At 37.6% G+C, this 25191-nt stretch overlaps 1 protein-coding gene across 1 annotated transcript in view; it reads left to right on the top strand.

The window, feature by feature from the left end:
• The first annotated feature begins 1046 nt into the window (after positions 1 to 1046).
• LOC145488931 (uncharacterized) overlaps positions 1047 to 25191 on the top strand; it is a 28302-nt gene continuing 4157 nt past the window's right edge. The window contains exons 1-8 of the mRNA XM_081467786.1: positions 1047 to 1110; positions 4163 to 4431; positions 5187 to 5301; positions 5614 to 5739; positions 22329 to 22451; positions 22988 to 23110; positions 23407 to 23529; positions 23744 to 23866. Of these exons, the coding sequence (XP_081323912.1) occupies positions 1047 to 1110; positions 4163 to 4431; positions 5187 to 5301; positions 5614 to 5739; positions 22329 to 22451; positions 22988 to 23110; positions 23407 to 23529; positions 23744 to 23866 (1066 nt within the window). The remainder of the gene's footprint in view (positions 1111 to 4162; positions 4432 to 5186; positions 5302 to 5613; positions 5740 to 22328; positions 22452 to 22987; positions 23111 to 23406; positions 23530 to 23743; positions 23867 to 25191) is intronic.

The following is a 25191-nucleotide window of genomic DNA, read 5'->3' as shown; positions in this document are numbered from 1 at the left end:
GGACAACGAAGCATCCAAACAGAAAAGATTACTATAAAGCCGCACTTAGAAAACTCAAATTGTCCCGCACGATACGAGGTTCTGAGTCGTACAATTTCTATTGGTTAAAAACCTTCCAGTGTCATTCAAAGCCGTACATGCAGGTCACGTGACAAGTGTACGCCATTTCCGAGTTACCTTGTGCCTCTGTTTTAAAACGAGTCTTCGCGCAAAACCTTTCATATGAAGATGAATTGAATTTTCATGAAAGTGAATCTTCAGGCGGAACTCATTTTCGTATGAATGGTTTCGCACGGAGACTCATTTTGACGCAGAGACAAAACTAAACTGGGAAATGGCCTATTATGATCTCGGGATTGTTGTTAATACTGATGTTGAAATATTATTTTATTACACGTATTAGGCAATGGATACGGCATTTTTTTGTTTGAGCAACATTAGAATTTAATTTGTCATTCTGTTATTCTCTAGCCAATCAAAACACTGAAGAGACCAATGAGTTCATGATTTGCGTCACTCTCAAAACCCTGCATATGACATGAAAATACTGCTGTAGTACGAGAAACAGCCCAGCTAGTGTCGAGGACTCCGCGCTTTTTTATCTTTTTTATATTTCATCTGACACAGGTAACAGCGCTAATCAAGTCCCCTTTTCTAAACCTTCTCACATATTTGAAAAAACAATTTCCTGTTTTCACGTTAAACACTAGAACAATATATATCACGTTAATTCAGGAACATCATCGCTTTCTTTTTTAGAGCGCAAACGATGTCATGACAATACGTCAACATCATAGCATTGTTAAGATTCATCCACTAACCACAGTTCAAGGACAGAAGAGTTCTTCTGTTGCTGTGACCACCAATGTGTTGCTTATTTCTAGAGCTGGTGGTTTAACAGATTAACAACTTAAAATTGATGACTCATGCAGGTGTCGAAGTTTAGCTCATCATAGTACCCAAAGTTGAACCGGACGTTTGAGCTTCTCGCTGGAATGTGATATTTTGAAGCCGTTTTACAAGATTTTCACGAGACCGTCTTAGAGATGCTCGTTGTATCGTTTTGCTTTGTTTTCGTCTTTTTGGCTTCCTTGATCCCGGAGAAGCAAGGTAAGGTTGTCTTCAGTCAATGTTCGAAATATTTTTGTTTTAGTGCAGCTTGTTTCAAGTTTTTACTATTACCGTGTGGCAAAAGGATGAACGAGAGTTTTCAGCCACCCTTGACTGACTCAATTCCACTTAGTAAGGCGTCCAGACGAGACTTTTATTAATATATGGCTTTGCCGGGGTCGGAATTATAATTAATGAGCCAACACTTTGCGCAGATTACGAATGCTTACAACATTCACCTGTTTTAAAATTTTCTACGTGCAAGAAAAAAAAAAAAAAAAAAAAAACACCTAAAAAAAACCTAAAACGTTACAAGTAAATTTGCAACTTATTTGGGTACAAAACAAGGCAATCGTGACCGTGAAACTGCAACGGCCTAAAGCTGTAGAATTGCTAAGCTTGTGTACGGCCTTTTTCCCACGTTAGCTCAAAGGCAATTACCGTATTAGAGAAGTTGCATGGCATACAATGGTAACCTTCAGATTTTGCAATAATTCTAGCCTCTAGGACAATGTAACACTCTTTTCAACAAAATTCCTAGATTTACTTCCATAATTTTATTCTGTTGTAGCTCTAAACAATTTTAAGCAGCGAATGTTTTCAAAGTTTTTCATCTCTAAAAAAAGTAAAAAAAAAAAAAAAACTGATATTACATAGACTTTAATGGTAAGCAAACTCAAGCGTTTAACGAACACCTAAAGATATTTTTTATTTAAGGTTTATTTGAAGGCAGCAGATGTAGTCGGTGGCGAAATCTGAAAATACTGTTTTCTCAATGATAACAGTTTAGGGACGTTAAGTAACCAAATCAGTCAAATGTCGGGTTTTGGGGTTGATTTCCGCCATTTGCAAAGATACTTTGGAATTTGAATTTTTAACTAAGGAGAAAGAATTACCAGTTTTCTTTTTCTATAGCTCTTCTTGTTTTTTCGTAGATTTTGGCAAACTAAACAGAGCCCAAATTTGTGATTTGTTTCACACTAAGGCCTACCTAACCTGAGAATATGAGCCAAATTGATTTCGCCGCCATATTTTGAAAATGTTCGATTTTTGGGCACATTCGTTCTTAACAAGTCACTGCATTAAAACGTTAACACACCGCAAAGAGGAGGTTTTAACTTACACTTAGCTTGAACAGGTGGCTTTGTCATGCCCATGCAAATTTCGTAAAATTTCGTCACGTTTTTATCATTTGTGGAAAAAATTATAATCTCGGAAAAAGCGAGCTAACATATTCTATCGTCTATTTTTTTGTTTGTTATCCTTGGTGTTTCCCCAATTCAGACGAAATTGAGAAAAAAACGTTTGTGAAAGAGTTTGTTTTTACATTGAGTGGCATGCAAAATAAATAATGACCTGTCTTCTTGGAACTGGTTAGTCTGAATAAGTTTTATGTGGCTTGCGACTTTCGAAATGTGCTATTTAATTTGGGGTTTTCTCGAAGTTAGATTGATGATATAAAGGAAATTAATGTCATGGCTAAGAAAACAACAAGGTAGTCTGCTTACGGTGTTTTTATTCGTGAATCAGACATGGAGTAAGGAGCGAGGGTTTTTAAGACGAGAGGGTATTGGGATGAGACAAGGATGGTCCACAAACGAGAGGAAAATAATCTTTTCAACTCCAACCCATTCTCGTCCATAGCGCCCTTGTTGTTTCACTTTCGCGGGAATTAACCCACATCGAACCTGAGAACCTAAGATCGGCTGCGAACATTCTAGCAACAAGAAGGCATATTTTGTGTATATGGTTTTGTTTGTTGGCAGAAAAGACAACAATTACTCTACTACTCCTCAACAAGTTTGAATAACTGACTTGACACTTTTGCTCAGCTCAAACGACCCCAGCCGACAAATTTCATTTTTTTATTGCGGAACTCCCCTCGAGCGGAGCTCCATACTCATATAGGAAAGAAAAGAAAACCCATGAATGGATATCCTCATGGATATCACAGCTAACGGTTTTGCTCGTGAGCGCGTGCGCACGACGACGAGGACTAAAGTCACGCAACAAGGCAGCCATACTCCAGTTAATAGGTTGATTGAGACACGCAGCCTTGGTTTACAGCGTAAATCTTTGATGTTGAACATGCATGTTATGGTCAATTGACACCTGTCAAAACAAAGGATCCGCCCAGCAGTATCACGTGACCACTGCGGGCTCAAGGTTTGAGGTAATTGAGGTCAGGTTTTCTTTTTTAAGTTGACCGCTGCCCAAAACAAAGCAGAAAGCCATATAATAAACAACTTATTAACCTCGAACGTTCGGCCCTTATAGGTTATGGGCTCGGTCAATACGGCAAGGTCTCGCTCTGAGATTTTCCCGTAAAGACCTAACTCTCGGTTAATAAGTAGTCAGTCATCACGCTGTCAACTCGGTCAGATTGACCAAAAACGTTAATTCAAGTATTATGGTAGAGTTTTATTAAGTACGTTGTTAAACGAACGATTCCGAATGGAAAGTGCGAAGTTATCATGCTTCACCTAACGACAGCAATAAGGTTAATATATCTATAAAGCTGCGTAATAATAAATTGGTGAACGACATAAAGATCGTGTTTATGTAAAATAGTGACTCGGATATAAGTGTTCTCAAAAGTATATTTGTGTCATCCGAATGCGTGTTGTTGTTCATCTATTGAGAAGGAGATAATGTTAATGTAATAAGCGTTACATAAGGTTGAACCAGTGATATTTCCATACCGTAGACGAGAAAGTCCCTTTTAAACTTGTCCGCAGTGTTCCATAGCGTGGTTTTGTTTCACATGTGTTCAGGCCAGCGATTCGGATAGATGTTCGATCAACAATTACCACAAAATGAAAAAGAGGCAGTTTCTTAGTATTATCAAAGACTTGCCTCACCTACCCTGCAAGGGAGTTCACACTCTAAGAAAAAAAGTTGAGAGATGTCGTCATATTTTGTCCAACTGAAAAAGAAAAAATGGACATCTGAGGCGCATGTTTTTGATCAGGAATTAGCATTTCGCTTGCTTGAGGTACCATTTCCATTATTCTAATCCTAATAGTGCTCCGTCCAATTTTACCGTTTTCAGGTCAATGTCGAAATTTGAGATTTACAAGTGCTCCAATCCATGGCTACCGGCTGAATAATCACGTGATACGTACCATTGGCGTCATGAATGAAGATTTCTGCGAGCTGCAATGCTACATGGAGCCAAACTGTGTCAGTTATAATTTTGACGAGCAGGAAGATACAAATGGAAAACACAAGTGTGATCTGAATAACGCTACTTATGAACACGACAACGAACACTCAGGCGACCTCGCGAAGAACGAAAATTATGTGTATCGTGGAGCCGAGGTAAGCATAAAATTGAAGGTAGTAACTTCAGTTTGAAATCTAAAACGTTGAACAGATTTTTTTTGGATTTTTTGTCACGACCTCGAAACTTTGTGTAGGATCTTTTAAGAATTCAAAATAATGTATTGCTCTCGGGAGTGGAGTTGGGGTTAGTGCTAAGCATCTAAGACTTTTTTTTTACATAGCAGGCTTGGATTAGGCTCTCGGGCAGAGGGACACAGATAGCTACAGATGGTTGCCAAGGGAAACATTCTTTGCCCCAGTGGGATTCACGTGCCACTATTTGACAATTAGATTATGAGCTCCAGATTACCCGCGCATTTTGATTGGTTCTCACCTATGGTCTATTAGAGGACAGACGCATAGATGACGTCAATATAAGAAGCATTTTCTTTCTGTTTTTTTTTTTTCCAATAGCGGAAGTTTTTAAAAATTTAGATAATATTTTACCAGTGAGTGGGCTAAGGATAAGATTGAAGAAATATATATTCTGGAGACATTCCATTTTTCACCCTGCACATCAGAGTTGCCAAATCTTGCAGTCACCTTTGTAAGGTGATATGCTTCTGATGCGGTCGATACGTATGCTTTCTTTAACAAATTCTCGTAACTTAATGTATTGTCATTAAACACCGCTCTTAGACCCTGTCCCCAATTTGCGCTTGTCAGATGCACTTATAAACAACTAATTAACTGTTAAATATCGTCAATGGATATCGCTGTTGTTATGGCTATTTTTGTTCTTTTCCTTGAAGAATGCTTGTGCAAAGAAACCTTGCCAGAACAACGCAACCTGTCAGGCCGGTTTTACGGACAGAGATTACCAGTGTTTGTGCATTCCCGGATTTACTGGCCATGACTGTGAAAACGGTACTAATACATTATGTTGTAATGAGTACACTTAACTTGGTGGTGAGAGGTTTTAGGGGTTATATACCAAGAATGAGAAGTTATAGCAGGGAGTTGCAACTATGAAAGTTGGCTCTCTGTCGCTGCTATCATTGTTGTTGTTGTTGTGGTTGCTATTACTACTGCTGCTGTTGTCGAATCTTGCTTAAAAGTTTAATAGGCAGTTCATGCTGGGAGATCACACGGAATATGATAACAATTATCTCCGGTGAGATAATTTAATAACAATTGTCGTTACGATACAGATATTCCACAGGAATATTTTTGTGTTAGATATTGACGAGTGTACCGACGGAACACACAAATGTGATGTCAAAGGCGCTGTGTGTAACAACATCCGGGGATCCTATAACTGCACGTGCACAGATGGATTTTATGGAGATGGAATAAACTGCACTGGTTTATTTATTTATTTATTTAACATTTCTTTATACACGGTTAAAAATCATCAGGTAATACTAATATTTAAAATTAGTACTAATAAAATACTAATAAACAGTCCATGCTAAATACTAATTAATAAAAATTGAAGTAGTAAATGCTAATTTAAATATTAAACTAATCCTGTTTTCCATGAATGCCGTGTCTAACTTTGCTTTTAAATTGATTAAAGGATTTTATCATCCTGGTAACTATCTGTAACACAGTGTGGTTTAATGCATTTCATCAAATCTAGGTAAGCTTACATACGAGGCTTCAGAATGAGGCACACTATGTCAGAGACCACACCCTTTCAATAAAAAAGTTTTCCGGTGACACTTCTTCGATGTTATGGAAAAAAATCTCAGCTCATTCCGGATAATGATTCAGTTAATCAATCGTAAATTCTCTTTCAATTCATAGCCGTAGCTAGAGTTTGACGTGCTTGGGTTCTCGCAGTTTCTTCTATAAAAAGACATCTTCTCCTCCCGTGATTGTATGTACAAGAAGTCAGTCACAAATTACTAGATGGTGATGTACCTCGTCAGTACGTGTACTGAAGGAAATCTCATACCGAGTCTTTGAGAAGGGTCAGACTAGTTAGAGGGACACAACAATTCAAGATTTCCTTTCTTGCATATGTCTCTTTCTCCCCCTCTTACTTTTTCTTTTATTTTCTGCAGAGAAGCCACAGTTTCTTGTCATTTGTGAAGGGAAAACGGAAGAAATAACCTGCCAAAACGGAAGAAAAATCAGCATACTAGACGCGAACTATGGCAGGCTGGATCGGGATACGTGTGACCATCCAGAAATCTCCAACATTAACTGTCGTGCCAGCAATTCTCTCCAAATCGTACAGGACAAGTGTGACGGCAAAACCCAATGTCAGCTGCAGGCGGCAAACTCAGTGTTTGAGGAACCGTGTAGGGGAACACACAAATATCTACAAGTCAAATACACATGCCTGGAATAGTGGAGATAAAACTAAATATGTTAAATTTTTTGTGGTTTATTTTAGTCTGCAGACTCATATTGTAATTTTTTCTATTTATTCTCTTCTTTTTCTCTACTGTAAAATATACAAGAGTGAATGAAGTTACCATTGCTACGTTGTTGCAAGTAACGCACCCCGTCTCTTCGGATCCCCAAAGTGAAGCCGTGTTCGGAGGGACTAGTACTTGGCTGAGTGACCTACTAAAAATACCCGTGTTGGGAGATTTCTCAGGATCTTTTCCAAGACCATATCAGGATTGACACAGTGCTGTGGTCGTTCAAGAATTTAGCTGTTCATTTCCAAGACGTGTCATCCAGTTTAACTATCGGCTATGGAGTCCCCCAAGGATCCATATTGGGCCCGATTTTGTTTGTTGTATAGATCGACGATCTCTCGCAAAGTCTGCTAAAGTCTTCAATAGGCATGTACACTGACGATACGGTTATGTATTATTCTGACTCCAGCGCAGATATCATCAAGCAGGTTCTACAAAACGATCTAAACAATGTCGAAAAATGGTTAGCAAGCAGCAAGACTAAATGGATGCCCTTTGGTACTAGGCAAAAACTAGAACATTGTCCAGACCATAGAGTACAACTCGATGGGAAAGAAACTGAAAGAGTATCAAGCTTTTGTTACTTTAGCCTGCGAGCTGGCTCACGTTGGAGCACAAGCGCGCTCAGCGTAGCCACGAGGGCGAAATCGAGCGGCGAAGCGCCTCTTCACCAGACTCCTTGCCGCCGGATCGCTTTGCTCTTCGCCGCTCGCGCGTGTGACTCAAAGGGTAGCCTGCTCGAGGGCTATTGTTACTTAGGAGTTACACTAGATGAGAATCTCTCATGGAACGAGCATGTAGAATTGGTTTGTAACAAAGTGAGCAAGTGTCCCGCTTGCTCACTTTGTAACAAAGTGAGCAAGCGCCCCGCAAACGACCTTTCCTCATCCTAAAATCTGTTAAATGCGTGTATAATTGTTTAATACAGCCGATGTTTGATTGCACTGAGACGGTATGGGATGGGCTGTCAATCGGATGCAGTAACACCTTGCAACCTCTACAAAACAGGGCAGCACACATAATACAAAGGAGGGCAACGACGGAAGAAGCTTTCAAAATGTCAGGGTGGGTTGATTTGGAAACACAAAGGAAAGCCCACAAATGTATCGTAGTTTTTAAATGTCTAAATAGCTTAGTTCCTTCGTATTTATCAGATTATTTTATTAGAAATCGCACTATTCACACTTACAAGACAAGACAAAGGAATGACATTTACTTACCGAACCCCAAATTAACGCTAGGGTGTAACACATTTAGATTTTCAGGCGCGGTTTTTTTTTAATGGTTTACCCACATCAGTGAGAGAAGCCACGTCGCTTTCCATTTTTAAGAACTCTCTTAGTTTTCATTTTAGCCATTAGTTTTCTACCAATGTAATATTCAGATATACTTTGATTGTTCTCTTTTATTGTATTGATCTAGAAAAATTGTACTTCATAGATATGTAATTTCCTTTTTATTCAATTTTTAAACTCCTTGCACATAACTTTGTGGTAATTTTTAAATTCTTAATTTTTTAATCACGTAGTCTTAATTTTAGGCAGGGCTCCTTTTAATACCAGCCAATGGCTGATGGGGCTACCCTGCCTAAAGAAAAATGACTTGACTTGACTTGATTTCATGCCGGGGTATACTTGTTACCCCGCCAGACATCAGTTCATAAACGTCTCTGTCCATCTATTTTAATATACTGCCTGGTGACTTGGTGAAATGGGTAGGGTTAATGCTCTTTAATTTATCGATCAAACAGAAACATTAACATCGTCCTCCCGGGGATACCAAGGGCATTTGGCTGGATGATGTGCCCGGGTGGGGGGGAATTTTTCGTCTGTGGTTGGTATTGGGGTTGGGTCGTTTACAGCCTTATTGGAAGAGTAAGGGTTTTCAAAAAAGTTGCTTCGTAATCATCATGAAGCTAGCTTTTGAAATACTTAGTTTAATTCTTTAATTAAAATTAAGGCAGTTCCTTTGTCAGTGGACCGAGTCGACTCAGTTCAATTGGAGCAGGGGAGGGATTGTGGGTGGGAATGTAGGCCTCGTTGGGTGAGATGTCTGTTATTCTTGTTACCTGTTTTTATTTCCTCGCGGTATGTGCCAAACTTTGATTTGATGCTATAATTATCTATGAAACGAATATAAGAATATATCGAAGTGCTTATACTGACTGACTAGAATTCATTCCACTTCGATGAAATATCTGTTGCGATCTCAGTCTTCTATAAAGTGCTGTCTCAGCTTCTTCCTCCTCCAGCAACAATTCTCTAGGGTTAACCTAGGTTTCGGTAGAGTCTTGTATTCTCCTGGTCACTGCGACGGCAGAAAAAAACCCTGCAAGTGGCTTTTGCTCAGCTATTCTCGTCTATCAGCCGATTGTTCTGCATATCCTTTAACACAAGTCCCGTAGGAACAAATGTACTAGCCGGTGAATGGGTTCAAGGGCTGGTAACCTGTACTGATGGGTCTGAGATCAATCCTTGAAGGGGCTGGGGGTGAGGTTTGGGGCATCTTCCACCGGGAAAGGATTGAAAATCTGGACACGGTCTTGACGCCATCTGGTGCTTTTTAGGACACCTTTGTGAGACACTTTTGAGATGCAAGCCCAATTTAAGTCATTTTTTGAACATGATACTGACCACTGTGGTATAAAATACATTAACTAACCATAAAGTGCTCAGCCGTTGATGTAACGCAATCCCCAAGTAGTCGCAGAAGAGCGAAAATCAACAAGACGTCTGGAGAAAACGGACATGGCAGGCTTCCAGGAAAATGCTCTAGCCGACAAAAAGGTTTCAAAGATTTTACCTCATATTAGTGGAAGGATATAGCGGTTCTTTTATCCTCCAAAGCTTATCAATTCTAATTCACTTTTAATATTTCCGACTGGTGAGTCTAACTGAAATATAATTTTAAACCTTATCGTTGAGCCTAGAGGATCCTGTCGGTCGTTTGGGTGGGGCCCCGCCCATGCCGACAGCTGGGTCTATCGGAGCTGTGCGTCGTGAACATGTCCAACCAATCTCTACGAAATTATCATAGAGAGTTTCTGACTGTCTCTCCTCCTTCACACAATGGTCCCCGATTACCAAATGTGACTCGAGCAGATTGTTTCCTATGTTATGCCATAGTTGATTCAGATGTATTTGAATTAAATTAAATTCTTTCCGAAGATAACGAACACCGAACATATTCTCACCAAAGTCTTTTTTTCGTGGGATTTCTTAATCACGTTGGTCCTGGTGGTTTTGGTGGTGGAGGGTATTCCGGGGAGCAGTGGGAAATTTGTAGATGATTCTTGTGGAGGAGGAGGAGGTTCTTATGATGTTGGGAAAGATCAGCAAAGAGATTGCTGTTATAATACAGTTGGTCATGGCCTGGTAACCATTACATTACGGTAGAAAAAAAAGACCCCGGCGTCACACACAACAACTTTATGCAGCTGCGGTTTAATTGGCTATAGATATTTTGCCTGTGGCTATAACTCTTGCGGCCTAACCGTTGATAATTATCTATTTTGAAAATAAATTCGTTTTTAACCGTGTTTTTTTTTTGTTGATATATTTTAATTTGTGTTGGCGCACTTTGTTGCCATCAGTTTAACCAAAAGTAGTCGTTTATACTAGGATTACTCGCAACATTCGAAATGCCGGCTTTTCCCATATACGTAAGTCTGAGAGTAAAACACCTTTTCTCCGTTTTGTGCATAGAATTTGTATATAGATTATTAACAGCCATGGAGTTTTCGACAATTTCAAAGTTCTAGAAGAATTGAAATAGGTCGTTCTGTTTTGACCAGGAAGATTGTTCGAGCAGACCAAGCCAACACGGTTTATAGTGTTTATTACGTGGTCCACACAATAAACACTATAAACCTTGCTGACTTGATCAGAGAATCTCGACATAATACATGGACCGCCCTGCTGTTCAGAGGTTCTATAGCTAATACAAGAATACATGTAATCTTAATTATTTGTTTGGCATAAAGTAACACTTCTCTTGTAATATGCGGCGCTAACGAAGAAGTGCCTAGCTAGCACTGAGGAAATGTATGCAGGGCAAGAATAGATTACAAATGATACAGATGTTGCAGGAGTCCTCTCAATGGAACAAAACTTTACAAAAAGCTTGTCCTTAGGAAGTCTGGTTTTCAAAATAGGAAGCTTAGAAACCTTCCTTCGGAACAAATTCATGACCATTTGGTAGTTAAGAAAGACCCCCCTCCAGTGACTGCTTCGAAATTCGCAACACATTTCTTCACCGGTGCACATAAATATTCGAATTCGCAAAAAACAACCATCCACAGTACGCGTTGGCTCCTTAGACTTTGATAGCATTCTTGTGCGCCTAAAAGACAAACTCTGTATCCTTCACACTTTGGCTGTTAGTGAACAAAGAATTTGATCAATTTAAAGAAACGTGGGCTGCTTTGCTTTAGTCGTGTATCTGTACTGTGTGTGTGCGTGCGTGTTGCTTTCGAGAATGTAATGATAACGTGCTATTGCCATTATGTTACCACCTAGTGCAAGTGGTTCGTTTAAGTTAGAAATATAACGTATTGCAAGTAAGTAATAAAACATAATAGATTGCAATTGAAATAATGTGATGTATTGTAAGTGATGTACGCAAGTAATTTAACATAATGCAAGTAATTCAGTAATTTTACGCAACATCTTGTAAGTAGTTAATGTCATATGTACAGTGGAACCTCGATTTAAAGAACCTCTATTTAACGAAGTCCTCGATATAACGAACGATATATGTCCCAGCCAAAGTTACAGTAAAATGTATGGAATAGAACCTCGATATAACGAATTCTTCGATATAACGGACTTAATCCGGAAGCCCAAACGTAAAATCTACCTCGATATAACGAATTACAATGTCAACATGCGACAGAAGATAAACGCTGAACAGATCAACAGTCAACAAATCCTTGTAATCCTTATGGTAAAGAGACACCAACCTTTCAGTCAACGGCTTATTATATGTCATAGACCTTGGCACTAAAGTATTTCGACATCAATTAACTTTTGCCCTATCTTCTTTGAAATCCCGAAATGTTGGGTAGTGCAACATAACAACACTAAAGCCCGTTTCCTTGTTTACATAGACAATTTTCTGTATAACCTCTATTTAGCAGCATTTTTAAATCGCTACTCTGAAAGTGTCGTTCTCTTGTGAAAAAAAGCTGCGCGTCTCCTCAAAAGTGAAAATAATTGATACTGAAAGCCACCATCCTTAATGAATTGCATCTCAAAACGCAGCACTTCTGGGTGACGAAAATTGCATTGAATTGCATGACAGAAGTCACCTTCATGATACAAATCAATCATTAACTATGACCTCGATATAACGAAAATTTTGGTCGTTTCCCCTCAAATTTGTTATATCGAGGTTTTCGATATGACGAACCCTCGATTTAACGAACACATTTGGCCGGTCCCCAGCGACTTCGTTAAATCGAGGTTCTACTGTAGTAAGTAATGTTTGTAAGCAAGCAATATGACGCATTGTAAGTAGGTAAAATAACGATTTGTAACCGATAATCATAAAATAGTAGTGTATCAATTTATAAATCGATGTTAATACTGTGTTGTAAATTGTAAGCTTTTTAATGTTAGTATTGTCTAACTGTAACGTGATATATGCAATGTAGAAATTAAAAAAAGAAAAAAAAAAAGAAAAAAAAGCATCCACAGTACTAAATACTGGTTTGAATTCTGAACACAAGCAAGTATTTCAATTATTCCGCACTCTAATATTGGTCTAAATGTGTTAAGTTGTTCGGTGTTGTTTTTCCAGATTGTTTTTGTTCTGCTTCAACACTATTAGCAGTTGCGATAAAAACAAACAATAAGAGCGAATTCTTAACGGAATGTTGAGGACTAAAAGTCGAAAATTTCTCCTGACCATTTAATTTATTGTTTTTTTGCGTTTGACTTTCTTCCCGAATTGTTTCATTAAAAATGATTACATAAGCCGCCAACAAACCCATCAGTATACTAAACCCTGTTCAAGGAGGCGTGACTACAGACAAAATCTCGCGCGCTGTAATTGGTTAAGAATGACTTCCAAACAAGTTTGTTGGGTTGCTACGGTAAGGTGCGTTTTACTATAATTATTTCCTGCCAAGTAATTACGATAATGCATCTAAGGGACTAGAAACAATTTTATTATTGTTATCACATATTGGTCGCTTAGGAAATCTTCAAAACGCTTGCATATACCAATCTTTGGTATCGTGAAAATGTTTTGGTAATAAACTACTGAATTCGTCATGGTAGTATAGGTTCAGAAAAAAAAGCACAGAACATTAACGACAGAAAGGCCTTGTATGCCAAATCCAGTGACTCCTTTCGTTTAATGCTCTTGACAGCTGGGGAAACTAGCGCTGTAAGCCACCTTCACACGGTTTCTTTACATATATAGCCTGGCTCTCAAGCAGTGACGCAGGATACCAGTAAACATTTGATTTCTAACAACTTCAACTATGGAATGGATTCGACTGATGACCTTACGTTGTTGTTTTGGGAGGCTTCATGTTTAACAAATGTAATGTCCAAGGTTCACAGGACGAATAAATTATGGGCCTCCCTTTCAAATTTCTTGCTTCTTTAAAGCGTTTTGAGTACGCGCTCTTTCGCTTTTTTTTTTTTTTTAAAGTAAGGCAGCTAAAAGGTAATTGCGGCTGAAAAACGTACTTAACTCAATTTGTTTTTAGAAATGTGGCAAACCATGTAACCATAGCAACATCTTTCTTTTATTAGCGATGTTAAAGACAATTAACAGTCTGTCAAGATAATAGCTAGCATCATTTTACACGTAAATTTTAATAAAAAACCAATTTACTGCTCCAACCACAATGCAGGGAACCACTTAAGTTGTAGCAGTCAGTAACAATTAATAAGTGATAACTCCTTGGAGCTGGCATATTTGAATATGGAACAAGTTTGAACTTACTTCAGATGTCGCAGCTTTGCTTATGATTCACACCATCATTGAACCACTGGCCAAAGCTTCTCGCTGGAAAGTAAATCTACCAAACCGTTTTCGCAAAGTTTTCGAAAACCTGTCGTAAAAATGCTGTTTGCATTTTTCGGCCTTGTTTTCGTCTTGTTCGCTTCCCTGATCCCGGATGCACAAGGTAAAGTTTTCCTCATTCACTGTTAAAAAGTATTCTACCTTTATTGTCTTTATCACGATTTTTGCCCATGCATGTATAGCAGCAATATTTTTGGTGCCGTTGTTTATATAATTAAATAACAATAAAAAGTAAATACTTCTTTTCACAAGAGTCGTTACATTTTGGCGTCAATTTCTGAACTGCAGGTACATGATCGTGAATCAGTTGAAACTAATGAGCGCTAAGCCTGCTTTCAAGATTGATCAAAAAATTCATAGTATGCTGGTGAAAAGTAACTGCGATAACCAGTACGTATTTTTGTTACAGCATTTTTTTGATAGAAAAAGAAATTGTTACTTGCCAAGAAACTACAAAACTACAGTCTTGACTGAATGTAAAGTTTGGGTGTCAAAAAGAAGAGAAACCTGACAGGAAAGTTTTCTTTTTCCAAATAACTTGAAATGACTGCTGTTTCATAATAATCATAAATTGGAGATCGGAGAAATGAAATATACGTGGAGTTGTTTTTTTTTGAGATAGTTTTCATTTTCAAAAAACACTCTGCAAATTGCTCTAGAATTTAAGAAAAATGAAAACTTATTGAGTTTTCGTGAGTCTTTTTTTTCTGAAAACTAAGTTGAAGTAACAACTAGTTAATTTCATAGAACTCTGTTTTGTTTTCCTAAACGGTTTCTTAAGAAAGAAAACCGTCTCAACGCTGTGCGTAAAATTAGCCCGAACACATTACATGTAATAAGTCAAATTTAATACATCGCCGAGAGGAGGTTTTATAACTTAACTTACACCTAATTCAAACAGGTGGCTTTGACATGCACATGCAAATGTGCATGTTTAGCAATTGTCGTACGAGACTCATTTTCTCAAAAAAAAGTTACAAGGTTCATGACTTATCCTCAGTCAAAAAAGACTTACACTGAAAGTAAGTTCACGCAATTATGCTCGAGTTCAAAGAGAATTTCAGGACACGTTTGGTGAACTCAAACCGTCCAAACCAAATTTCACCGGTGCCACATGCGCCTACTCGAGATGCCTTAGTACCGGAGTTTTCCAACAATGCAAAACTAAGCTAAGCAACTTTTCAAAGTTTTGGCCTCTGAAGTTATATGGTTGTAAAGTTCTGAAGAGGTGCAGGGCTTCAGAAAATGAATTAAATAACTTAAAAACGTAAAAGTTCTTTCTTTATGAAGACAAAGGGTCGAAATCAAAAGTTTTTATCTGAACAGACATTTATTCCGATTCTCCACGAATCTTTTAAAACTAAAGAGAATTAAGAATCCTTATGCTGCGCCTGGAAATGGTACACTCTAAACGGGAGGCAAGACTGTTTTGTTAATGTTTTTGACAACCTGAAGGAAGGTTCATGAAGAAGCGAAACTTGAAATGACTGCTGCTACATGATAATCACAATTTGCGGGTCTGTGTAATGGCCGATCCGGTTGTTCAAAAATAAAACGCGAAACGAGAAATGACAATGTGGTATTTTTTCAACGATCACTGTCATTTGCAGAAATCGGGGTATGGATAAGGTAACTTAAGAACATAAAAGGTCTGTTCTTACGAAAAGAAAGGTTCGAAATCAAAAGTTTCCTTCTGACTAAACATCAATTCGGATTTCGTTCAAAAGAAAAAAGAATGTGTATCTTGCGCCGGGAAATATAATGGTGCGCGCTAAACGGAAAGCAAGACTGTTTTGATAATGTTTTTAACAACCTGAATGAAGGTTCATGAAGAAGCGAAACTTGAAATGATTGCCGTTTCTCAATAATAACAATTTGGAGGTCTGTTTAATGGCCGATTCTGTTGTTCAAAAATAAAACGAGAACAGAGAAATTAAATGTGATATTTTTACACGAGATATCAAACTGTCATTTGCCAAAACTACCCTGCAAATTACTTTCAAATTTGCGCAAAATGAAAAATTGATGAATTAGTACTCAGATGATATTACTTAAAACTGAGTTGAAGTAACAACTAGTTATTTTCATAGAATTCAATTGTTGTTTTTCCAAACACTTTCTTTAAAAAAAAAACAAAAAACTAAACGGTTTGTGTAGAAGTAGACCGACCACATTGCATGTAATAAGTTACATTAAATACACCGCTAAGACGAAGCGTTTTTTAAACTTAACTTGAGATTAATTCAGTACGCAATTAGCTTTGACATGCACATGCAAATTTGTTGAACAACATTCGTGCTAGTCTCACCTTGTCAAAACAAAATTAAAAACTTCAGACTCATCCTCAATAAAAGATATCAAAACTGAAAAACATTACATTTAGTTTACATTAAAGAAGGATGTTTAATAAGTGGTTTCTTTTGCATGATTTTGATCACCTGCTCGAGGTTTCCGTGTCTCAACTTTCAGTTATTAGCTTGGCCGACATTATTTCGTTCCGCAGAAGATAATTTCAAATAACAAGCTTGGTTTATTCGATCGTATAACTGCTTGGTTCAGTCACACCGTATATTTTCAGTTGCGCATGTTTTTCTTTGCCAGTCAAGCCGAGGTCCTAAAAACTATGACGATGGAAGTTTCATTGAAAACTTAAGAAATATTCCAATAATAAATAAAAACTTCAAACTCCGGCGTAACTAGTTAGCTACGTTTCCAGTAAAATAAACCCATTAAAAAAAAAAAAAAAATTCACACAATTATGCTAGCTCGAGTCCAAAGAAAATTTCATTTGTTTTCCTCAAACCGTCCAAACCAGCACATTCTCACTGTTGTCCAACTTTGTTTCTAGCTGCACTGTCTCGAGATGCTTCAAGGCTGGCGTTGTCGAAATATTTAAATCTGAAGCTCTATAAATTTTCGAAGTTTTTGCCTCTGAAGTTATACCTAGCGCCAAAACTCCTCATTATGAGTCTCACCAAATTATCTTCGATTCTTAAAGCAGAATAACAGTTAAGCCATTCGTGCGGTGTCTGCGGAGGAAAGACGTCGCTTAAAGTTTTTTTTCTGCAACGAAGTTAACATTCAAAGACGATTGACTGAATTGAACCCATACGAAGAAACAACTACTTACTCGTCTGCTTTCTTTCCCTTGACTGAGTTTCTAGTCTACAAAAAATATGATATCCGAAATTTTACCAGACTTTGATTGATGATTGATGAATAGATCGAGTAAAGAATGACAAAAAAATATTTACTAAAGAATAATAAATAATTTGTCCTTAGACAGAATGAATGGTTATTGAAACTTTCTAAACAGATGAGGCTTGAGTTTTGTTTTAAAACATTGCTTAACGTATCAGCCAGGGTTCATAGTGCTAATTTTCGAAATTTGTGATTTGGAGATGTTTAGATAAAGTTTTTCAAGAGCTTTCTTTTAAAAAAAACATTCACAAAAAAAATATTTTTCCAGTGCAAAGTTATTGGACGTTGAAGTTTGTTACACGTTAATTGTTTTAATTACCCGTGACAAGTCCTGTCATTTTGGAGTTACTTGTATGTCAACACGTCACGAAACAAATCACATGGTATCGTGGTATCATTTTATCACGCAATACATTCGCTAGATTGGTTCAAATTCCTTCGAAAAAAAAGAAGAGGTCGCGTCCGTTTTCGTCTGCAACGGCAAGGCGGAAGATACAGTTTATTCCCGCCATCTCCCGCGTAAAGATTTGGCCTGCTGCATATCACCCGTTAAACGCCTATTGTTATTGCAAGACGATCCCTCTCTGGTAAACATCAACATGGACGTTTAGGCGTTATAATTCTATTGCGGGTAAGATGCCGCAAAAAATACATTTTCTTTTTTCTCGGAACGAAAATTTCGGAAAGTTAAGCCTACGTTTTTAACTTCAAGTCAGCAGCCCCTGAACCCATTTGGTTGAAATTTGGCCAGCTTATTGTTAGATAGTTTCTCTCGAAAACAGTGTCTGCGATTTTTGTTTTCTTTTTCCGCTTTCGCATAATCGTCATTTTTTCAAAGGAAGTGCTGATGATTTGTCTCCTCTGACTTTATCCTATTGTTAAAAAAGAACAAATGCACGGGTCAAAAATCTAAGACACGGTTTTTTAGTAGAACGTGTCAAGAAGCAAATGCAATGTCTATCGTTCTCTTCGTGAAACGCAAGAAAGTCTCTCTATATACAAACTAAGGCGAAAATAGAAGTCAATTGTCTCCATCACAAATAATTTTCTTGTTGCTTTGGTACAATTTGGACGATCTAAAAAAACAAACAAACAAACAAACAAACAAAATGTAAAAATGTTCAACCAGCTGGTTTGGTCCGCGGCAATGATGACTTGAATTAACGACGTTCGCGCTGACTGTTTCTGCGCATCGTTACTGCGCACGCAAATTCACACGCCACGTCGTGCATGACAGCGCGCCAAGGAATCCCTAGTTTTCTTTTGATGGCTCATTTTCTCTAACAATTTTCTACGTTTACCGAAAAAATGAAGGAAATCTATTGACTTAGAAGTTTGAATTTTTTTGCAAAATGCACCATCGAATTGATTTTTTTAAGCTCTTCGTTTATCTGTGCGACAGTTTCAAATGCCTTTTGTAGGGTTAGGTTTTGTGAAAACATTGGTAAAATTTGGAATTATTTACGCAACAGACCTACTTCTACAAAATATGACTGAGATCGTTTGCCTCTGTTTACTATAAACCCCTGTAGACCATGCTGAATTACGTGCGCCAATTTTTCAAAATCAGGGTAGTTTTCGACACGCTTTATCTCTAAAACGAAGTCGGTGACCCCCATTTTTTTTACATTTCTGTCACAAGTAACTCATGATCTGACTGCCGTAAAAATTTAAAAATATCTATCGACCGGAAAATTTTCGCGCGAACGTCCTTAAGGCATGAACCATGGCTATTCCGAAAACGCGGAGTGCGGAGTGCGGAGTGGAAAAAAAAAATTAAAAAGAAAAAAATAGAAATAAAAGAAATTTAGAAGTGAATTAAAAGAAAACTTAAATACATAAATAAACTAGAAATAGAAATTTAAGAAATAAAAATAATAATTATTAAAAAATTCACACCGCGTGAAGTGGATTGTTCATATCGCGTATATTTCATTCAGTCCAAATAGTATATTTAACTCACGATTTTCATAATTAGCAGTTCACTTTTAGGAAATAAAAGTAAAGAACAGTTCAGTTTCGACCATGTCTAGAAAATGTGAGAAATTACACCTTCGGTTTCCTTGGAAAGCCCTGTTGCCTCGAAACAAATTCACGCTTTGTTTTCCAAAATTTAACTGCCCGTATAAATTAGCGCTTGAACCATTCAACAACTTGTCAACCGCGCGTCCTAAAGTTCTCGCAATTTGATTGATGAAGTTCAAACTAAAACCTTGAAAAATTTTCAGCGCTGAAAAATGGTAAGATAAAAAATGTAGATTGACAAATAAAGAAACAATTAAATAAAGAGGTTAAGTTGCACTAAGTTGAAATTTCTATTTGTAGTTTATTTATGTATCTAATTATTTTTTAAATTCACTTTTATATTCGTTTTATCTCTGTTTTTTTTTATTATTTTTTAAATTTTTTCTTACACTCCGAACTTCGCACTCCGCACTCCGCACTCCGCACTCCGCACTCCGCACTCCGCACTCCGCACTCCGCACTCCGCACTCCGCACTCCGCACTCCGCACTCCGCACTCCGCACTCCGCACTCCGCACTCCGCACTCCGCGTTTTCGGAACAGCCATGAACCATATTTTTAAAAACCTGTAGCGCGTCCGCAATGAGGGCTGTAAAAGCCCAATGGTTATTCATCCAGTAAAACGATGGAGAGGTAAAAAATTTCTCATTTAGGGAGCGATTATATTTAACATCAAAGTATTGCTATGTATAGGAAGATGTGTACAGGTGGTTTTGACACTTAAGTTTTCGGTAGCGATAAATTACAAGAAATTTCCAACTTGTCTCCGTAACTCTCGTATCGCCAAAACAGAAGTCGTGCGTTTTCATGTTTCTCTTGTAAAATCTGTTTTTGTTTAATAGCCACCCGAGCAATATTTTTCTCTATTTTCTTCTTTCTTCTTTTTTCTTCCTTTCTTTCTTCTTCTCTATACTTCGAGCCTTGATATTTTATTTCGAGTTTTGCCTCTCGTTTATAGCACCATTCCATGTAAAAGCTTTATTAACCTGAAAACCTAAGTCGAGCCTCACGCCCTAAATGTGCTTAAAAAAAGTTGAAGTTTCTTTGCAAGGAATAACTCGTTATTTAAAATAATATAAACATCTAAATTGACTCAAACAGAAAAAGAGATTTATGACCTCACTTTTCATCGCATTGTTATTGTCTTTATCTTTCATTTTAGTGACTTCGCAAGTAATTATTTCAAATGATAACATAAAGGTATGTCAAAATTTTTATTCCTCAGGTCACTGTCGTAAATTGCGATTCACCATTGACCCAATCCATGGTCAACGGCTGGAAAACCACGTGATACGAACTACTGACGTCATCAATGAGCATGCCTGCCGACTGAAATGCCTTCTGGAGCCAAACTGTGTCAGTTATAATTTTAACAAGAAGGAAGAGGCAAATGTTCGACACAAATGTGATCTGAATAACGCTACTTATGAACACTCAGACGACCTCGCGAAGAGCGAAAGTTATGTGTATCGCGAGGCCGAGGTAATCATGAAGATAATAACTGAAGGTGGCTGGCAACAGTTTCCAACACTTTCCAAGACTTAGATTTTGATGGGTCATTATAACCACTCTTTATCAGTTGCTACAATCAGTCAAATCATTGGTAAACACATTGTAATCATTTTCATGACAAAATAAGTTACCATAGCAACAGTATGACCTGCTAAAGCACCGTTTAGTTTAACTACTAAAATATCAAAACAGACTCATTATTATTATCATTATCATTATCATTATCATCATTATTATTATTATTATTATTATTATTATTATTATTACTATTATCATTTTAACTGTTAAGTGTCGTTACCATGTCACTGTTGTAACGGCTGTTTTTGTTCTTTTCTTGTAAAGAATGCTTGTGCAAAGAAACCTTGCAAGAACAACGCAACCTGCCAGGCCGGTTTTACAGACAGAGATTACCAGTGTCTGTGTATTCGCTGGTTTACTGGCCATGACTGTGAAAACGGTACTGACACATTCTCTTGTTATTAGGGGTCTTACTCAACTTAGCAATGCCGAAAATTTTGAGGGGCTTAAATACCAAGAATGAGAAGTTATAACAGGGAGTTGCAACTATAAAAGTTGGTTTTCTGTTGCTGCTATCATTACTGCTAATGGTCTTCCAAAACATCTACTTTCTAGATTACAATCTATTCAAAATACAGCAGCTCGAGTTGTTACACGTACTAGGAAATTTGATCATATCACCCCTGTCCTAAAACAGCTCCACTGGTTACCTGTTTGCTACCGTATAATTTTTAAAATTCTCCTACTGGTCTACAAAGCTCTCAATGGAACAGCGCCTTACTACATCAGTGAATTACTTAAGTACAACACCTCTCAACGGAAATTAAGATCGTCCTCTCAACACCTTCTGGCGACCCCGAAAGCTAGACTGAAAACATATGGAGAGAGAGCATTTGCTGTGGCGGCACCGAGACTATGGAGCTCGATCCCACTTGAACTAAGATCCAGTAGTTCGATTGACATTTTTAAACGGCATTTAAAAACATATCTTTTTAAACAAGCTTTTTAACTCTTTTATTTTTAGATTATTATTATTTTCCTTTTTTATTTTTTTTCCCCTCCCCTTTTTTTAGCTTTTTAAATATTTTTTTTATTTAATGTAAAGCGCCATGGACAAATAGTGGATTGGCGCTATATAAATATTTCATTATTATTATTATTATTATTATTATTATTATTACTGTTGTTGCTGTTGTTGTGACTGCTATTACTACTGCTGCTGTTGTCGGATTCTGTTTTTAAAACGTTTAGCAGGCAGTTCATGCTAGGAGATCACACGGAATATAAGAACAATAATATAAGATAATTTAATAACAATTATCGTTACGATACAGATATTCCACAGGAATCTTTTTATTGTGTTAGATATTGACGAGTGTACCGACGGAACACACAAATGTGATGTCTACGGTGCTGTGTGTGACAACACCCGGGGATCCTATAACTGCACGTGCAAAGATGGATTTTATGGAGATGGAATAAAGTGCACTGGTAACTATTTGTAACACAGTCAATCTCGTGCATCTTGTTGAAACTATTATTCAAAAGCGGGTAATTTTATCAAACATTGGTAAGTTACTTAATATCGTATATGTGAAGAAATAACTATGCAATAACTCAGTATATGTGAGCCGGCGATAAGACACTGACATGTCAGGGCGAAAAGTTTGGTAAGCATACCATTTCAATGAAACGTTTTGCAATTAGATTCGTTTTGTTGCTTTAGATATCGATGAATGTGCGAACGGAACACACAGCTGTAGTGTTAATGCTGTTCGTAACAACACCCGGGGATCCTATAACTGCACTTGCAAAGATGGATTTCATGGAGATGGAATGAACTGCGCTGGTAACTATTGCTTTGTGTTTTAATTTTACGACAGTGAGTAATGACAAACTTATAAACTGGACAACACACACGACCCACTATAAGTGATAGACACAAATAATATGAGCGGCTTATTGATCTGTATGCTTTTGGCTCGCCATTAATAATAATTACACAAACAAAATATACAATAAATAAAATTAAATAACTAAATAATTCGTACACTGCTCGAATATATTAGAGACTTTTTGTTCTGATATTTAGTGGAAAGTCGTCTACGTGCCTATACAGTCTCTGTAACAACGTTCCATACATGCTCTGTAATTGAACAAATCAAGCACTCTGATTGGCTGAAACAACGTGCTTTATCAGAGTACAGATGCACGGTACCTTACTTATCTTACCTTAATCGTCTTTCAGGACTTCCATTTGATTAATAGCTGAGTGTCTCACTTGACCACCGACACAGCAGAAAAGTTTCTTTAGAAGCTAAAAACGGTGCCAATTTATAATGGCAGTTGTATGTTTTTGAGTTCAAATTCTTTTTGCTGTTTTAGATGAAGACGAATGTACTAGCGGGACACACAACTGTAGTGTTTATGCTGTGTGTAACAACACCCAGGGATCCTATAACTGCACTTGCAAAGATGGATTTCATGGGGATGGAATAAACTGCACTGGTAACTATCTGTAACACAGTTTAATTCCTGTGTTCGAGTTCTGTTGCCGTCTTACTCCAATAGCGCAACTCCGTACTCCGCCTCGTCTTTGCTCTGACGAAGGACTAATGCTCGGATATACGTCAGCTGCACAAACTGTCTACTGCTGTTTATTTACCGGATTTATCAACTTCAAGCTGCCTTATAGCTATAAGCGTCTCCATTCACACTTACCTTTCTTTAGAAGCTAATAATAACTGTGCTTATTTATACTGAAACTTAGTTCAATAATAAAATTTCCTTCTTTGTTGTTTTAGATATAGATGAGTGTAACAACGGAACACACAACTGTAGTGTTAATGCTGTGTGTAACAACACCCGGGGATCCCATAACTGCACGTGCAAAGATGGATTTTATGAAGATGGAATAAACTGTACTGGTAACTGTCTGTAACACAATTTGGTTTAATGCATCTCTCGCCTGGCAGTTGAAACTATTATTTAAAAGCGAGTAGTTTTGTCAGACATTGGTACGTTTATACGTGAGGCAATAAAATGTAACAAACGAGACACACCATGTATCAGAGCGAAAAGACACGTGACCATACCATCTCAATACAACGTTTTCCAGTAACATTCCTTTTGTTGTTTCAGATATCGATGAGTGTACCAACGGAACACACAACTGTAGTGTTAATGCTGTGTGTAACAACAACCGGGGATCCTATAACTGCACGTGCAAAGATGGATTTCATGGTGATGGAATAAACTGCACTGGTAACTACTGCTATATGTAGTGTGTTTTAATTAACCACAGCGAGTAATTACAAGCTTGGAAATTGGTCAATACACAAGGCACACTGTAAATGACAAATACAACTTGACTGCCCGATTTGAATGGATATTTACAAGTGCGTGCTGGAGGCGAGCCGTTGTTGCTACTTGTAAAAGCCAGATATAGCAGATGAGTTACCGGTTTTTAAGTTTGAAATAATTAGCTCTTTATCTAAGCGGGAGTCTGTTTATCAGAGTAGATCATGGCGCTACGTCATGTTCACATTGTGGCGCATGCGTATTGACGCCTGCTGTAATTGGGGACGATGACTAAGCGAGTGGAGGCCAGGTTATCACTCTATCGCAGAGGTGGGGCCCTTTCCATACAATCAAAAAATCGTGGAACTTTCCAGACGGGTAATGATGGTACGGAAATTTCTTTGGAAAGTTTCAGAAAAATGCGAACATTTTTGAATTGCAGGCACGCGAACCATTCAACCGAAAATTGACGAAATTTCAGAAGAAAAATTAAGGGGAAGAAACATTCTCATTGAGGAATTTTCTAAGATTTGGATATACCTCGCGCGTTCGTCGTTTTTCCGGGAATTCCGGAAAATGCTGTTCCTTTCGTGACCGAAAATTTCCGGAAATTCAAAAAGCTGTTTTTGGTCGAATAGAAAAGCACCCCGAGCTACCGGTTGCCTCTGTTTCATAACGAGACTTGGCTTGGACCTGGGCCACTATCTTCAAGCCAATCAAACTCATTTTGATGCATAAATTTTTTAAACGAGGACTCGTTTTGAAACAGAGGTGTAAGCAACTCGGAAATAGCCAATAGCTAAATTTCTAGTTTCAGGCTCCTTTTTTCTTAATTCTGGATGGTTTACGTCAATAACGAGTCGGATTTTCCCGTTGTTAAAGATGACACAATAGACCGATAAATTTGAGACGTAAACCTTGTTCTTCAATTGATTCATATCAGGCGACTTTCCCGCTAACACGGTTTTTGTCTCCACAATTAATTCCGATAGTGTTACGTTTTAGTTGTATTATCCTATAAAGTTAGACTTTTAAAACTACAACTTGCAAAAAACCTGCACTGTTGGAACAAATTATTCACCAAATTGTTGAACATATATTTGTGCATTGTAAATGTTTAAATATAATTGAAAATTTCAAATCAGTTCGGGCTCTTTCCAGGGCGCTTTCATTTTGGATCATATTGTAACACTTGGGTGGCCCTAAAACCAAAATGAAAACATTACAAAACCTAACGATAGGCCTTTTCCGCATTCCAACGAACATTGGCGCCTAGCCGAGATGTCACT

Source organism: Orbicella franksi, chromosome 6 (genome assembly GCF_964199315.1).
Source record: "Orbicella franksi chromosome 6, jaOrbFran1.1, whole genome shotgun sequence".
NCBI classification, from domain to species: domain Eukaryota; kingdom Metazoa; phylum Cnidaria; class Anthozoa; order Scleractinia; family Merulinidae; genus Orbicella; species Orbicella franksi.
The sequence above is the reverse complement of the archived record's forward strand: the minus strand, read 5'-3'. Positions and strand labels throughout refer to the sequence as shown.